General features: G+C 42.0%; 1 protein-coding gene across 1 annotated transcript in view; it reads left to right on the top strand.

Annotated features, from left to right (window-relative positions):
- tmtc3 (transmembrane O-mannosyltransferase targeting cadherins 3) overlaps positions 1-12,913 on the top strand; it is a 117,407-nt gene extending 104,494 nt beyond the window's left edge. Inside the window, exons 13-14 of the mRNA XM_024380079.2 lie at positions 1,988-2,214; positions 11,386-12,913. Coding sequence (XP_024235847.1) covers positions 1,988-2,214; positions 11,386-12,251 — 1,093 coding nt within the window. The 3' untranslated portion in view covers positions 12,252-12,913. The remainder of the gene's footprint in view (positions 1-1,987; positions 2,215-11,385) is intronic.
- Positions 12,914-16,984: the final 4,071 nt, after the last annotated feature.

Below are 16,984 nucleotides of genomic sequence, written 5' to 3'. Positions count from 1 at the left end.
TGTTTCTGGCCATTTTGAGCTTGTAATCAAACCCACAAATGCTGATGCTCCAGATACTCAACTAGTCTAAAGGCCAGTTTTACTGCTTCTTTAATCAGAAAAACAGTTTTCAGCAGCTAACATAATTGCAAAAGGGTTTTCTAATGATCAGTTAGCCTTTTAAAATGATAGACTTCGATTAGCTAACACAACGTGCCATTGGAACACAGGAGTGATGGTTGCTGATAATGGGCCTCTGTACGCCCATATAGATATTCCGTAAAAATCAGCTGTTTCCAGCAACAATTTGGGCATTTTTATTGGTCAGAAATGTGGTGGGTACTCTATTCGTTTGCTGGACTTTATCCTGCTAAATGTTCCAAATGTCCGAAATTAATTTGGTAAAAGGGCTTTTATGTACTCTTCGCCATCGTCTTGGTACGCCTTACAAAATAGTTTTAAACTGGAAGAACTTGTCTCGATTGGTATTTTTAAATCACAGATGAATGATCTTGAGACTGATTCCCTGACCTGTCAATGTTTTTAATTGGCTGTTTTTGATTTAGTTATACTCTGGTTCTATGGTTTTTACTAGATTACTTGTAGTTTTTCATGTTGTTTGTCTGTAATTTTTGTAATGACTTGGTGCTGCCAGTGCTTTAGTAGTGGTTTCTTTGCAGCAATTTGACCATGAAGGCCTGATCCACACAGTCCCGCTCTGAACAGTTGTTGAGATGTGTTTGTTTTTTGAACCCTGTGAAGCATTTATTTGGGCTGCAATTTTTGAGGCTGGTAACTCTAATGAACTTATCCTCTGCAGCAAAGCTAATTCTGGGTCTTCCATTCCTGTGGGTCCTCACGAAAGCCAGTTTGATCATAACGCTTGATGGTTTTTGCGACTGAACTTTCAAACTTCTTCAAATTTTCTGTATTGACTGACCTTTGTCTCTTTAATTATTTGAGCTGTTTTTGGCATAATATGGACTAGGTATTTTACCAAATAGGGCTATAGTCTGTATATCCCCTACCTTGTCACAACACAATTGATTGGCTCAAACACAGTAAGACGGAAAGAAATTCCACAAGTTAACAGGTGTGCCTCCTTAAAAGTGAATTGCGTTCAACCTCATGAAGCTGGTTGAGAGAATGCCAAGAGTGTGCAAAGCTGTCATCAAGGCAAAGAAAGGGTGGCTACTTTGAAGAATCTCAACTACAAAAATATTTTTTGATTTAACACATTTTTGGTTATTACATGATTCCATATGTGTTATTTCATAGGTTTGAAGTCTTCACTATTATTCTACAATGTAGAACATATTAAAAATAAAGAAAAACCCTTGAATGAGTAAGCGTTCTAGAACTTTTGTCCGGTAGTGTGTATTGCACAGACAAACATAAATATACACAAAACACAGTCAACTAAAACAAACACATTCTTCTTTATAAGAATCCTCTGTCCGCTGCCTGAACTGCCCTAGGGACACTAACACATCTATTACAAATATATTTTGGAGCTCATTCCAAACGTGTGGAGCAAGAAAACTAAAGGCTGGCTCATTTTATATCTTAACAGTGAAGTTAAGTAAGTCGGAAGCTTGTCGTGCAGGGCTTTGTAAACAAAAAGAGAGTCATGATGTGATCTGAGTTCAAAGAGGTTCAGCCCACCTTTTGGTAAAGAATGCAGTGATGAGTAATAACACTGTCTCCTGTGATAAAGCGAAGGGTACTATGAAAAACGGTATCCAAGGGTTTAAGAGTAGAGGCAGCTGCACTTTGATAAATAGTATCACCATAATCAAGAACAGGTAAGAGCAAGGGATGACAATAGATAGATGATGTAGATGATATTAGAATTGTTCTTACTATTTGTTTTCTTTCAATTTAATAGTCAGTCGTGAAGGTGAGCTTAGATTTGGCTTGAGAAATGCTACCGCCTGCTGCTTCAACCCTCCAGAACCAAAATGGAGACTTAATTTCTCCTTTCTTTCTGTGCAAACTCCAAACCCAGAGGGGAGCTGCTGCTGAAGATGAACAAGCCGTTGGAGGCCAGGGACGCCTACCTGCGGGCCCTGGAGCTGGACAGCACCAACGCTGACCTCTGGTACAACCTTGCTATCGTCAACATCGAGATGAAGGAGCCCTCAGAGGCCCTGAAGAATTTTAACCATGCCCTGGAGCTCAACCCACGCCACAAACTGGCACTCTTCAACTCTGCCCTGCTCATGCAGGAATCTGGTGAGTGACTTAGCTACTCAGGCTGATCAGCCCAGGGTTGTGTTCATTAGTAAGCCACATAGCAAAATGTTATGTAACAGAAATGAAAACAAGTCTTTCATATTGGACAGGTTCAGATGGTCGCACCTCCTGTTTCAGCCCGTTTGCTTTGGTTTCGCTCTTAGTGAATACGACCCTGGCTCAGTCAGGGCTTTTAGCAGTGGGGAAGGTTGTTTATTTAGTTAACCTTTATTTAACCATGAAGTCAAATTGAATTTGTCACATGCACCATATACAACAGGTGTAGTCCTTACAGTGAAATCCTTACTTACAAAGCCCTTAACCAACAATGCAGTTTTAAGAAAAATAAGTATAAAAAAAATAAAAGTAACAAATAATTAAAGAGCAGCAGTAAAATAACAATAGTGAGGCTATATACAGCGGGTATCGGTACAGAGTCAATGTGCGGGGGCACCGATTAGTCGAGGTAATTGAGGTAATATGTACATGTAGATAGAGTTAAAGTGACTATGCATAGATAATGAACAGAGAGTAGCAGCAGCGTAGAACGGGGGGGGGCAATGCAAATAGTCTGGGTAGCCATTTTATTAGCTGTTCAGAAGTCTTACGGTTTGGGGGTAGAAGCTGTTAAGGAGCCTTTTGGTCCTAGACTTGGCGCTCCGGTGCCACTTGCCATGTGGTAGCAGGGAGAACAGTCTATGACTTGAGTGACTGGAGTCTTTGACAATTTTTGGGCCTTTCTCCTGGATGTCAGGAAGCTTGTCCCCGGTGATGTACTGGGCCTTATGCACTACCCTCTGTAGTGACTTCCGATCAGATGCTGAGCAGTTGCCATAACATGCGGTAATGCAACCGTTTAGGATGCTGTCGATTTTGCAGCTGTATAACGTTTTTGAGGATCTGGGGACCCATGCCAAATCTTTTGTCTCCTGGTGAGGAAAATGTGTTGTCGTGCCCTCTTCACTACTTGTCTTGGTGTGTTTGATAGTTTGTTGGTGATGTGGACAGCAAGGAACTTGAAACTCTAAGCCCGCTCCACTTCAGTCCCGTCAATGTTAATAGGGGCCTTATGTTGATGATCATCCCTTACCACATGGGGTTGGCCTGTCAGGAAGTCCAGGATCCAGTTGCAGAGGGAGGTGTTTAGTCCCAGGGTCCTTAGCTGAATGAACAGCATTCTCACATAGGTGTTACTTTTTTCTAGTTGGGAAAGGACAGTGTGGAGTGCGATTGAGATTGCGTCATCGGTGGATCTTTTGGGGCGGTTTACAAATTGGAGTGGTTCTAAAGCACTTAAAGCACTTAATGGCTACCGACATGAGTGCTAAGAGGCGGTAATCATTTAGGCAGGTTACCTTTGCTATCTTGGGCACAGGGACTACGGTGGTCTGTTTGAAACATTTAGGTATTACAGACTTGATCAGGGAGAGGTTAAATGGCAGTGAAGACACTTGCCAGTTGGTCCGCGCATGCTTTGAGTACACATCTTGGTTATTCGTCTGGACCCGCGGCTTTGTGAATGTTTACCTGTTTAAAGGTCTTGCTCACATCGGCTACATAGAGAGTGATCACACAGACGTCTGGAACAGCTGGTGCTCTCATGCATGTTTCAGTGATGCTTGCCTCAAAGCGAGCAATTTAGCTCGTCTGGTAGGCTTGCGTCACTGGGCAGCTCACGACTGGTTTTCCCTTTGTAGTCAGTAATAGTTTTCAAGCCCTACCACATCCGACGAGCGTCGGAGCCGGTGTAGTAGGATTAAATCTTAGTCCTGTATAACCAGCTTCATGAGGCATGCATTTCAATTAACAGGTGTGCAGCCTTAATTTGTGGAATTTCTTTCCTTAATGCGTTTGAGCCAGTCAGTTGTGTATTGATAAGGTAGGGGTGGTATACAAAAGATGGCCCTTTTTTTGTAAAGGACCTAGTCCATATTATGGCAAGAACAGCTCAAATAAGTAAAGAGAAACGACAGTCCATCATTCCTTTAAGACATAAAGGTCAGTCAATACGGAACATTTCAAGAACTTTGAAAGTTTCTTCAAGTGCATCCGCAAAAACCGTCAAACACTATGATGAAACTGGCTCTCAGGAGGACCACCACAGAAAGGAGGACCCAGCCTTACCTCTGCTGCAGAGGATAAATTCATTAGAGTTACCAGCCTCAGAAATTGCATCCCAAATAAACGTTTCACAGAGTTCAAGTAACAAACACATCTCAACATCAACTTTTCAGAGGAGACTGCATGAATCAGGCCTTCATGGTCAAATTGCTGCAAAGAAACCACTACTAAAGGACACCAATAAGAGGAAGAGACTTGCTTGGCCAAGAAACATGAGCAATGGACATTAGACCGGTGGAGTCCAAATTTGAGATGTTTGGTTCCAACCACCGTCTTTGTGAGACGCAGAGTAGGTGAACGGATGATCTCTGCATGTGTGGTTCCCACCGTGAAGTATGGAAGAGGAGGTGTGATGGTGTGGGGGTGCTTTGCTAGTGACACTGTCTGTGATTTATTTAGAATTCAAGGCACACTTAACCAGCATGGCTACCACAGCATTCTGCAGTGATACGGCGTCCCATCTGGTTTTTGCTTTGTGGAACTGCCATTTGTTTTTAAACAAGAAAATGACCCAACACACCTCCAGGCTGTGTAATGGCTATTTGACCAAGAAGGAGAGTGATGGAGTGCTGCATCAGATGACCTGGCCTCCACATACAGTGACTTGCGAAAGTATTCGGCCCCCTTGAACTTTGCGACCTTTTGCCACATTTCAGGCTTCAAACATAAAGACATAAAACTGTATTTTTTTGTGAAGAATCAACAACAAGTGGGACACAATCATGAAGTGGAACAACATTTATTGGATATTTCAAACTTTTTTAACAAATCAAAAACTGAAAAATTGGGCGTGCAAAATTATTCAGCCCCTTTACTTTCAGTGCAGCAAACTCTCTCCAGAAGTTCAGTGAGGATCTCTGAATGATCCAATGTTGACCTAAATGACTAATGATGATAAATACAATCCACCTGTGTGTAATCAAGTCTCCGTATAAATGCACCTGCACTGTGATAGTCTCAGAGGTCCGTTAAAAGCGCAGAGAGCATCATGAAGAACAAGGAACACACCAGGCAGGTCCGAGATACTATTGTGAAGAAGTTTAAAGCCGGATTTGGATACAAAAAGATTTCCCAAGCTTTAAACATCCCAAGGAGCACTGTGCAAGCGATAATATTGAAATGGAAGGAGTATCAGACCACTGCAAATCTACCAAGACCTGGCCGTCCCTCTGAACTTTCAGCTCATACAAGGAGAAGACTGATCAGAGATGCAGCCAAGAGGCCCATGATCACTCTGGATGAACTGCAGAGATCTACAGCTGAGGTGGGAGACTCTGTCCATAGGACAACAATCAGTCGTATAATTGCACAAATCTGGCCTTTATGGAAGAGTGGCAAGAAGAAAGACATTTCTTAAAGATATCCATAAAAAGTGTCGTTTAAAGTTTGCCACAAGCCACCTGGGAGACACACCAAACATGTGGAAGAAGGTGCTCTGGTCAGATGAAACCAAAATTGAACTTTTTGGCAACAATGCAAAACGTTATGTTTGGCGTAAAAGCAACACAGCTCATCACCCTGAACACTTCATCCCCACTGTCAAACATGGTGGTGGCAGCATCATGGTTTGGGCCTGCTTTTCTTCAGCAGGGACAGGGAAGATGGTTAAAATTGATGGGAAGATGGATGGAGCCAAATACAGGACCATTCTGGAAGAAAACCTGATGGAGTCTGCAAAAGACCTGAGACTGGGACGGAGATTTGTCTTCCAACAAGACAATGATCCAAAACATAAAGCAAAATCTACAATGGAATGGTTCAAAAATAAACATATCCAGGTGTTAGAATGGCCAAGTCAAAGTCCAGACCTGAATCCAATCGAGAATCTGTGGAAAGAACTGAAAACTGCTGTTCACAAATGCTCTCCATCCAACCTCACTGAGCTCGAGCTGTTTTGCAAGGAGGAATGGGAAAAAATGTCAGTCTCTCGATGTGCAAAACTGATAGAGACATACCCCAAGCGACTTACAGCTGTAATCGCAGCAAAAGGTGGCGCTACAAAGTATTAACTTAAGGGTGCTGAATAATTTTGCACGCCCAATTTTTCAGTTTTTGATTTGTTAAAAAAGTTTGAAATATCCAATAAATGTCGTTCCACTTCATGATTGTGTCCCACTTGTTGTTGATTCTTCACAAAAAATACAGTTTTATATCTTTGTTTGAAGCCTGAAATGTGGCAAAAGGTCGCAAAGTTCAAGGGGGCCGAATACTTTCGCAAGGCACTGTATTTCAACCCTGCAGGCGCTACACAAAACGCAGAAATAAAATATAAAACATGCCTTACCTTTGACAAGCTTCTTTTGTTGGCACTCCAATATGTCCCATAAACATCACAATTGCTCCTTTTGTTCGATTAATTCCGTCCATATATATCCAAAATGTCAATTTATTTGACGCTTTTGATCCAGAAAAAAACAGCTTCCAAAATGCGCAATGTCACTACAAAGTATTTTAAAAGTTTAAACGTTAATAATCAATCAAATTGAATGCGGGTCTATCTGTTTTCAATAGAGGACGAGAGGAAACAAACGCTACTTTTCATGCCTTGGCCACCTCTCAACAGTGATACGCAGTTCCTAGATGGCATACTTCTTCATTGCACAAATGAATAACCTCAACCACATTCCAAAGACTGGTGACATCCAGTGGAAGCGGTAGGAACTGAAAACAGGTTCCTACAAAATAACATTTGGCAATGAGAACTCAGTGAACAGACAGAGACCTAAAAAAAAAAAATCTGAACGGTTAGTCCTCGGGGTTTTGCCTGCTACATACGTTCTGTTATACTCACAGACATGATTCAAACAGTTTTAGAAACTTCAGTGTTTTCTATCCAAATCTACTAATATGCATATCTTATTCCTGGCATGAGTAGCAGGAAGTTGAAATTGGGCACGCTATTTATCCGAAAGTGAAAATGCTTCCCCCTATACCTTAAGTTAACACTTTTTTGGTTACTACATGATTCCATGTGTTATTTCATTGTTTGGATGTTTTCACTTCTATTCTAAAATGTAGAAAATAGAACAAATAAATACAAATCCTTCAATGTGGGCCCAAATGTTTGACTGGTACTGTATGAAAATGTGTGCAATTTTATCACTTTTCTAGGATGCTTTATTGTTTTCATTGCTTTAGTGGGAAGCTCATCAGTAGACATGCTCATGTTGTTTATATTTGTGCAGGGTGACTTCCTACTAGGGCACACCGCCTCTGTGCTAACAGTATACTGTAACTCTGGTTCATAGGCACATAATTACTCCATATAATAGCTGTAGAGGCATTCAGGGCAGTTAGTGGGACACAAATTAAGTTACTTACATTATCTGCCAACGCCCCCTGGATAATGATAATTTGCTGCAGCATTATGACTACTCAGCGACACAATGGTAGGGATTAACTGTCAACACAGCCTTGAAATGAGTCCATGAGCCAAGATGATTTTGATGGACTTCGTCATTCCTGTAGAGCATCTTCTGTTTCCAAAAGGTGTCAAAGTTATCTGTAAAAGTGATTCCAACAGAGCTACAGTAATCTTTTAGCCAGGTGTGTAATGTCAGTAGCCTGCTGAATCTCATACGCGCTGTCCAATGATGGTATCAGACCTGAAATAATTGGCCACTTTTTGGAATCTTAGTGCTAGAATCAGTTCATTACAATCCAATTTCAGAAGTTCTGAGCTAGCCCTCCTGATGTTGTTTGACCCCACATGGACTACAATAGTGTCAGCTCCTGACATCTGTCGTAGAAAAGTCGGAAACAGCCTTGTAATGTCTTGTACTTGTGCTCCAGGATAGCACAGGGTTTTTGCTCCAGGATCCATTCATGATTATCTGTAATCATTGTAGCACCCACATTAATGTAGGCGTTTTGAGAAACAAATCATATTCTTATTTACAATAAAGGTGACTCCTAATTTACTCAATGCATTATTTACCATTAATTTCTATTAGGCACAACATAATCCAAAACACAACCAAAACAAACTGCAAAGGCATCCAACAAGTTTGTAGTCACAAGCTTGATGTAGTCATTGTGTTCTATGAATATGGGACCAAACACTATATGTAATACACCATAAGTGAATTTGTCCAAATACCTGTGAAATCTAGATGCTTAAAGTGCTTTCATTTCTGAACAGACGATACCCTCAAATAAATGGAGCCATTCTGTACTGTCACCTCATATTAAACATTTGAAAGTTTTAGCTTCGCTGTCCAAATAAATACGTAGGGGAGTGTGTAATTATTTTTTTTTTCTGCATTCCACGTTCTACTGAATGAGGACATCTAGTGAAAGGCGTAGGAAGTGCTAACAGATCCATATCTTATTTGGAAGTGAAGAGGCGATGACTTAAAATTAGACCCGCATTCAGAATTTCACTTCCTGTTTGGAAGATTGCCTGCCCTATGAGTTCTGTTATACGCACAGACATAATTCAAACAGTTTTAGAAACTTGAGTGTTTTCTATCCAATAGTAATAATATGCATATATATATATATATATATATATATAGCAATCTAGGACAGAGTAGGATGGGAGGCTAGCACTGGAGTAATATGACCAAATTTGTTGGTTCTAGTCAGGAGTCTAGCAGCCGTATTTAGCACTAACTGAAGTTTATTTAGTGCTTTATCTGGGTAGCTGGAAAGTAGAGCATTGCAATAGTCTAACCTAGAAGTAACAAAAGCATGAAATAATTTTTCTGCATCATTTTTGGACAGAAAGTTTCTGATTTTTGCAATGTTACGTAGATGGAAAAAGCTGTCCTTGAAACAGTCTTGATATCTTCGTGAAAAGAGAGATTAGGGTTCAGAGTAACACCGAGGTCCTTCAGTTTTATTTGAGATGACTGTACAACCATCAAGATTGTCAGATTCAACAGAAGATCTCTTTGTTTCTTGGGACCTAGAACAAGCATCTCTGTTTTGTCCGAGTTTAAAAGTAGTTCCTTATGTCTGAAACACAGGCTTCTAGCGAGGGCAATTTTGGGGCTTCACCATGTTTCATTGAAATGTACAGCTGTGTGTCATCTGCATATCAGTGAAAGTTAACATTGTTTTCAAATGACATCCCCAAGAGGTAAAATATATTGTGAAAACAATAGTGGTCCTAAAACGGAACCTTGAGGAACACCGAAATTTACAGTTGATTTGTCAGAGAACAAACCATCTACAGGGACAAAGTGATATCTTTCTGACAGATAAGATCTAAACCAGGCCAGAACTTGTCCGTGTAGACCAATTTGGGTTTCCAATCTCTCCAAGAATGTGGTGATCGATGGTAACAAAAGCAGCACTAAGGTCTAGGAGCACGAGCACAGATGCAGAGCCTTGGTCTGACACCATTTAAAAGGTAATTTACTACCTTCACAAGTGCAGTCTCAGTGCTATGATGGGGTCTAAAACCAGACTGAAGCATTTCGTATACATTGTTTGTCTTCAGGAAGGCAGCGAGTTACAGCGCAACAGCTTTTTCTCAAATTTTAGAGAGCAATGGAGATTCGATATAGGCCGATAGTTTTTTATATTTTCTGGTAGGCTTGATTACCAACAACGAAGAGACAGTCTTCAGGGAGGAGGTGAGGGCCCTCGGAGTGTGGTGTCAGGAAAGTAGCCTCACACTCAACGTCAACAAAACAAAGGAGATGATCGTGGACTTCAGGAAACAGCAGAGGGAGCACCCCCCTATCCACATCGACGGCACAGTAGTGGAGAAGGTGGGAAGTTTTTAGTTCCTCGGCGTACACATCACGGACAAACTGAAATGGTCCACTCACACAGACAAAGTGGTGAAGAAGGCGCGCAACAGCGCCTCGTCAACCTCTGGAGGCTGAAGAAATTTGGCTTGTCACCAAAAACACTCACAAACCTTTACAGATGCTCAATCGAGAGCATCCTGTCAGGCTGTTTCACCGCCTGGTACGACAACTGCTCCGCCCACAACCATAAGGCTCTCCAGAGGGTAGTGAGGTCTGCACAACGCATCACCGGGGACAAACTACCTGCCCTCCAGGACACCTACACCACCTGATGTCACAGGAAGGCCAAAAAGATCATCAAGGACAACCACCCGAGCCACTGCCTGTTCACCCCACTATCATCCAGAAGGCGCGGCCAGTACGGGTGCATCAAAGCTGAGACCGAGAGACTGAAAAACGGCTTCTTTCTCAAGGCCATCAGACTGTTAGACAGCCATCATTGAGTGACTGCTGCCAACATACTAACTCAAATCTCTAGCCACTTAATAGTTAAAAATTGGATGTAATAAATGTATCACTAGTCACTTTAAACAATGCTACTGTATATAATGTTTACATACCCTACATTACTCATCTCATATGTAAATACAGTATACCATCTACTCCATCTTGCCTATGTCGTTCGGCCATCGCTCTTCCATATATTCTTATTCATTCCTTTACACTTGTGTATATAAGGTAGTTGTTGTGAAATTGTTAGATTACTTGTTAGATATTACTGCATGGTTGGAACTAGAAGCACAAGCGTTTTGCTACACTCGCATTAACATCTGCTAACCATGTGTATGTGACCAATAACATTTTATTTGATTTGAAAAATTATTCTGATAAAGGAAAAGTAACTTTTCTTACAAAATAGAGGCATACAACGACAAAACATTGGTTTTACAGTGTGGAAATGATAATGAATGCGTGAAGGAAATGCAGAAACATATTTTTGGTTAAAGTTTGATTAAACAGTATAAAACAATCAGAAGAGCAAAACCCCATTAAAACCACTTACAATGTATTTGTTCCCACCCTAAGGGTCATGTACTACTTATGAAGCATATTTAGAACTTTTATTATTCAAATACATAAAATACTGTAAAAAATTTGAAAATATTGATGTGCTGAATGAGTGTGTCCCTCCTTTAACTACTAACGATTGGAATGCCTTTATTAACAAATCACACCTACCTCCAGCTACATAAACAATTATTGTTGTTAAATAAACAAATACCCTAACGTGTGTGTGTGTGTGTGTGTGTGCGTGCGTGCTTGCGCGCCGTCTGTGTGTGCTCTACAGGTGAGCCCAGGTTCCGTCCGGAGGCCAATCGTCGTTTCCTGACCTACGTCCAGGAGGAGCCAGATGACGCCAACGGCTACTTCAACCTGGGCATGCTGGCCATGGACGCCAACGAGAACACTGCGGCCGAGCGCTGGATGAGGGAGGCCATCCGCCTACAGACAGGCTTCCGTAGCGCCCTCTTCAATCTGGCCCTGCTCTACTCGCAGTCCCGACGGGAGCTGGATGCCCTGCCTGTATTAGATGAGCTGCTACGCCACCATCCAGAGCATGTTAAAGGTTTGATTCTCAAGGGGGATATCCTGATGAACCACAAGAAGGACACCCAGGGGGCCAAGGTCTGCTTCCAGAGAATCCTCAGTATGGACCCCACCAACGTGCAAGGGAAACACAACCTATGTGTGGTCTACTTTGAGGAGCGAGACCTGCCGAGAGCGGAGCGGTGCCTGGAGGAAACGCTGGCCCTGGCACCCCATGAGGAGTATGTGCGTCGCCACCTGGGCATCGTGCGCGGTAAGATGGCCGCCATGTCCGTGGCAGGGCAGCCGCTGAACCCAGCGTCAGCAGAGGGCGCAGCTACACCATCCATGAAGGAGGAAAAGAAGGGGGGAGGAGGAAAGGAAGAGGAGGAAGGGAGGGGAGCCACTGGCAGTGCTGGGGCCGGGAGTAAGAAGAATGTACGGAAATCCTCCTCGGCAGAAAGCCTCAGTGGCAACAGCCAGTCAGAGCTTCTTGACGACGGCCAGGCTGATAAGCAGCAGCGGACTAAGAGCAAATCCACAAAAGAGATTAAAGACATAGAAAAGAAACGGGCGGCCGCCTTGAAGAGACTGGAGGAGATTGAGCGCATATTAAGCGGTGATTAACCTTATTTACCGCAGTGCAGGACTACTTTTTGGTAGAGCTAGTTACAGCTCCTGAATCACAGATGTGATGCGTCCCTATTCCCTATATCAGCAGGCAAGGCCCCTTGCACCACTTTTGACCAGGGCCCATAGGGTAGTAGCCCATAGTAGTGCACTATATAATAATTAGGGTGGCATTTCGGACACAGCCATAAAGATGTTTTGGTTTTCATAAACAAATGCCCTCATTTCATCATGCATGCTTTAACTCCTTTGATTGTTCGTTTGTTTTGTTTATCATGTTTACAGGCTGCCCTACCTGCTGCGTTCCCTTACAGGCTGCCCTACCTGCTGCGTTCCCTTACAGGCTGCCCTACCTGCTGTGTCCCTTTTTATTTTAACACCATTGCAAAAATCAAAAAGGGATTTTTTGTTGTTGCACAAGAAAAGCACAGTTTTTTTTTTTTATCTTCACTACAGGTGCAAAACCCTATGTGTTGTTTTTTTTCTGAATGGCATTTTATCGTATGCTAATTATTTATGCTTGTTTGATTTGCTACGTTTACTAGCCTACTTGTTGATCACTGGATTTTATTAGATTTTTGTGTAACTCACTCACTTTTTTTTTTAAAGGAATGATTGCATCACAAACAATTAAAGGAAATGACATAAAGAACACCTCATGGCCCACTTCAGGCAGGATCTCTGTATGTTGTATGCATCTCCAAATAACCCATTACTACAGCTGCTGCACCTGCATATTATACTACATTACACCCCACGGTGCAGACAGACGCCAAGCCCCGCCTCCTCTGACATCTTCCATTTACTATTTTCCCTTATTGATCTCACCCTGTGCTTCCTGATTTCCATGCCGTCAGTGTTGCTCTGCTCATAGCACAGCCCTTATCTTACAGTGATGCCATTTGGAGCTGTTGTCTCATATTCAACCCCCACACACACACCTACCCACACACACCAACCGACCCGCCACAAGACAGGTGTATGGTTTCCTGTTTGTTGCCTCAGAGCATATTAGTCTTCACGTATCATACTGTATATCTTATTTCAGTAATAACAGCATTATTTGTGTGAGGATTGACATATGCTCCCCCCTCCTCAACCCTCTCTCCCCTCCTCCACCCTCTTCACCTCTCTCCACCTCTTTCCTCACCCCTCCCATGTTCTTCCTCAAGCTGTGCCATGTGTTGTTTCTCATTTACACCAGAAGATTCCTCTCTCAATGAGAGATGATTTCACAGCACACTTCTTGTACTGAACTAGGCCCATTTTTTCAAAAGCATTTTAAGGCTAAGTTCCTTAGAACAAGAGTAAAAGAAAGAGGATTCTATCTCCCTCTGTAGCTCACATCGTTGACCTTGTTCTCTCTCTCTCGCGCACACTCTCGCCCTCTCTCGCTTTCTCTCTCCATCTCATGAACATCAAGTCTAACACATACAGTGAATGTAATAAATATCACTAGATTTTCCCACGCTCGTCTTGCTCTTGCGCTCATCTGCAACCTTCTGAATAATGTTTTTTCAACATTGGATTGCGCTACCTTTTGATGCTATCTTGATTTTCTTTGGCTGTCATTCTCTTGGACACGAAGATTGTCGTTGAGTTGGAACTACCTGGAATGTCATGAGGAAACAAAAAGCGATTATTCCAGCCTATTGTTGTTTAGCTTTTATCACCGTTTTTAACCCCTCAGTGTACTGTGATGTTTTGTATCCTGGTGATTAGTTACATACAGATACTGTCATGTGCAGTGTCAATCTGTTCCTTTCTCTTCACACTAACTAAATGGTGACTGTGTGTCCATCTGTTCATCAACCATTTCTGTCTGTAACCATTACTCAAATGGAAAATCTGGTAACAACATAAATGAGAAACATTGTCAGTGTAATATGATGGTTGGCCTGGGGCCTACGCCACAGGTATGACCCCTTAACTCTAAAAGCATTTTCAACATGATAATTCATTACTTATCATTGAGCTCCAAAAAAAACAACGTATTGTGCTAGTTAGTGTGTGTACAGATGCATGTACATTTTTTTACATGCACTGTAAGCTCTAAGTACTGTCGTTGTTTGCCACTTGAAATATATGGTACGTTTAGCATAGCTATCTTTTATCATGCAATACAAGTGCTCTGAAAGTGTTACAATTTTAATCAATCAAGAGTGTTGAAAACATACCTTTTAAAGAACTGTCTCGCCTGTAATGATATCAGTTGTACAGAGCACATTAGTCAATCAGCCACTAAGATATCAAATATTTTTAATCACCATATTTATCACTTTGGTCCTACATATGTTCACCTGTAATTTAATTGATACATTAATCATTTTTCATTGAACTACATTATTTTGTATGGTAACCAAAAACACTTACATTTTTAAAGCTATATCCCTTTTTGTAATAGCAGCCCAGATGTTGTGTTGACTCCTGGGTGGGTGATGGTAGTGGAGGGTTCAGGGTTGTGTTGACTCCTGGGTGGGTGGTGAGGGTGGAGGGTTCAGGGTTGTGTTGACTCCTGGGTGGGTGGTGGTAGTGGAGGGTTCAGGGTTGTGTTGACTCCTGGGTGGGTGGTGGTAGTGGAGGGTTCAGGGTTGTGTTGACTCCTGGGTGGGTGGTGGTAGTGGAGGGTTCAGGGTTGTGTTGACTCCTGGGTGGGTGGTGGTAGTGGAGGGTTCAGGGTTGTGGTTTTCAAATAAAGGCTGTTTACTTTACGACTGCATCTCACCTCTACATGTGTAATTTTTTGGTAACAGCTTGTCTCCCTAGGCAGACCAGTTGCCTTCCACATTAAGAATGTTACGGCATACCTAGGTCTGGGGTTTCTGAAACTAGCTAACAGGATGTGCTACAGATGGACTGAGGTATAAAACAAATTGTATGGTCACATTAAACCAGTGGTAGCACCGGGGAATTCTCACTGTGCCTAGACCTGCCTCCTCTGACAGCTTGGTCATTGAGTAGGGGTGGTTGCAATCTATGGTGTATTATGCATGCATGTAGTAACACATTCTTCTTGGGAGTGCTAGACGTATTCATGAGGGAGCTTCATCTCCTAGCAGGTCTCTCCCTGGAGCCACCCATGCACTACACAGGCCTAGACCAGAAACATCTCCTAGCAGGCCTCACCCTAGAGCCACCCATGCACTACACAGGCCTAGTCCAGAAACATCTCCTAGCAGGCCTCACCCTGGAGCCACCCATGCACTACACAGGCCTAGTCCAGAAACATCTCCTAGCAGGCCTCACCCTGGAGCCACCCATGCACTACACAGGCCTAGTCCAGAAACAACTCCTAGCCCTCATTTCTGGCATCGGTCCCTAGGCACTTCATGTAGTAATATGGTAGCAGCTCAACCTTGTTCTCTGATTTCAGTGCTGTTTTTATCAGTGGGAGGTAAGGTTAAAGTACACAAGATCATTCGGATCAATGATTAAATCAATCAATCTTTTCTTAATATTAAGGTAGGTTAGATCAAATTTGATTACATGCTCAGGCTCCAACCTGATTAGGGTGGAGGCAGTGAGGTAACACGGCACATTGCTGTAACCTTAACTCTTACTGTTTGGCTCAGTTTCAAACCCACTTCCTCTTGAGTCTAGTCCCACCTACTAAGTCGATTGGCACTCAACATGATGTATTTCTGGTATAGGAGGCAAGGGTGCAAGGTAGACCACTGCAGTGGTGGAATGACAATAAGGACGTAGGCAGACAGATCTAGTGCTTTCCCATGCAACTGAAGACCTTTGCTTACAAAGTGAGAAATAAGCTTTATAATAACTTACAACCAACAGAATGACAAATTGTACATCAATCAGTGAGTAACAGCAATGTATCCCCAACCACCATCCTCTCTGATTAAGATTGAGGGAGTTTTACATCCAACGTACTATGTACCGTCCCACAGAATATTGGTACCTGATAATGAAGGCTGATAATGTTTTGTGTGCATAATCCCATTATATGAATAGCTAATTGGATTTAGTCCTTTTCCAGTAGCTTAAAGGGGTTTCCATACTAGAGCCAAAATCACCTCATCCACTTACCATGTGCCCATGTAAACAATAAAGGCTTATAACCAGGGTAGGAACTGCTGCAACATGACCATGACAGTTGAATAATGCTTTCTTCACATTATGTAATATGAATAAACAGTTGAAAACATTGTTCGGTTTGACACGTTAGAACGTTTAAAAGGGAATGGAAATCTACACCGTGATAAAGAGGAATTCATAAAATCCTCACATGGGAACAGTAGTTAGTTGCATGGATAATTTTCCAACATTGCATTTCAATGGTATTAGCCTGGATATCGTGCTCTATGTCTATTTTAGCTACATTTAAGCAGATTTTAACTGTTTTAAATGTCATACTTTGACCATATATCATGGAAATTCTTTCAGGTTCCACAACGCAGCACCATCCTTCCAAATCAAAATCGAACCAAATCAGTTTAGCAGATAGAGGGAGCAGCGACATGCTTACGTTACTAGCTCCTAACAATGCAGTAAAATGTTAACAAGCACACAAATAATATTTTTAAACTAAAAGTAATAAATCTTGAAATGTCGGAACGAATCCAACTAACCCAAATAGCACTGTAACATAAATCCAAATGCAATCTATACGTATATACACCGGATGAATTCACACAAGATATACTAAGAATGATATGTACAGCAGTAGATATATTAGACTGACAGAATAATCCAGTATATCCATAAATATGTGG

The sequence above is a fragment of the Oncorhynchus tshawytscha genome, linkage group LG19 (genome assembly GCF_018296145.1).
Source record: "Oncorhynchus tshawytscha isolate Ot180627B linkage group LG19, Otsh_v2.0, whole genome shotgun sequence".
Lineage (NCBI taxonomy): Eukaryota > Metazoa > Chordata > Actinopteri > Salmoniformes > Salmonidae > Oncorhynchus > Oncorhynchus tshawytscha.
Note: the sequence above shows the minus strand (reverse complement) of the source record. Positions and strands in the feature narration are given on the sequence as shown.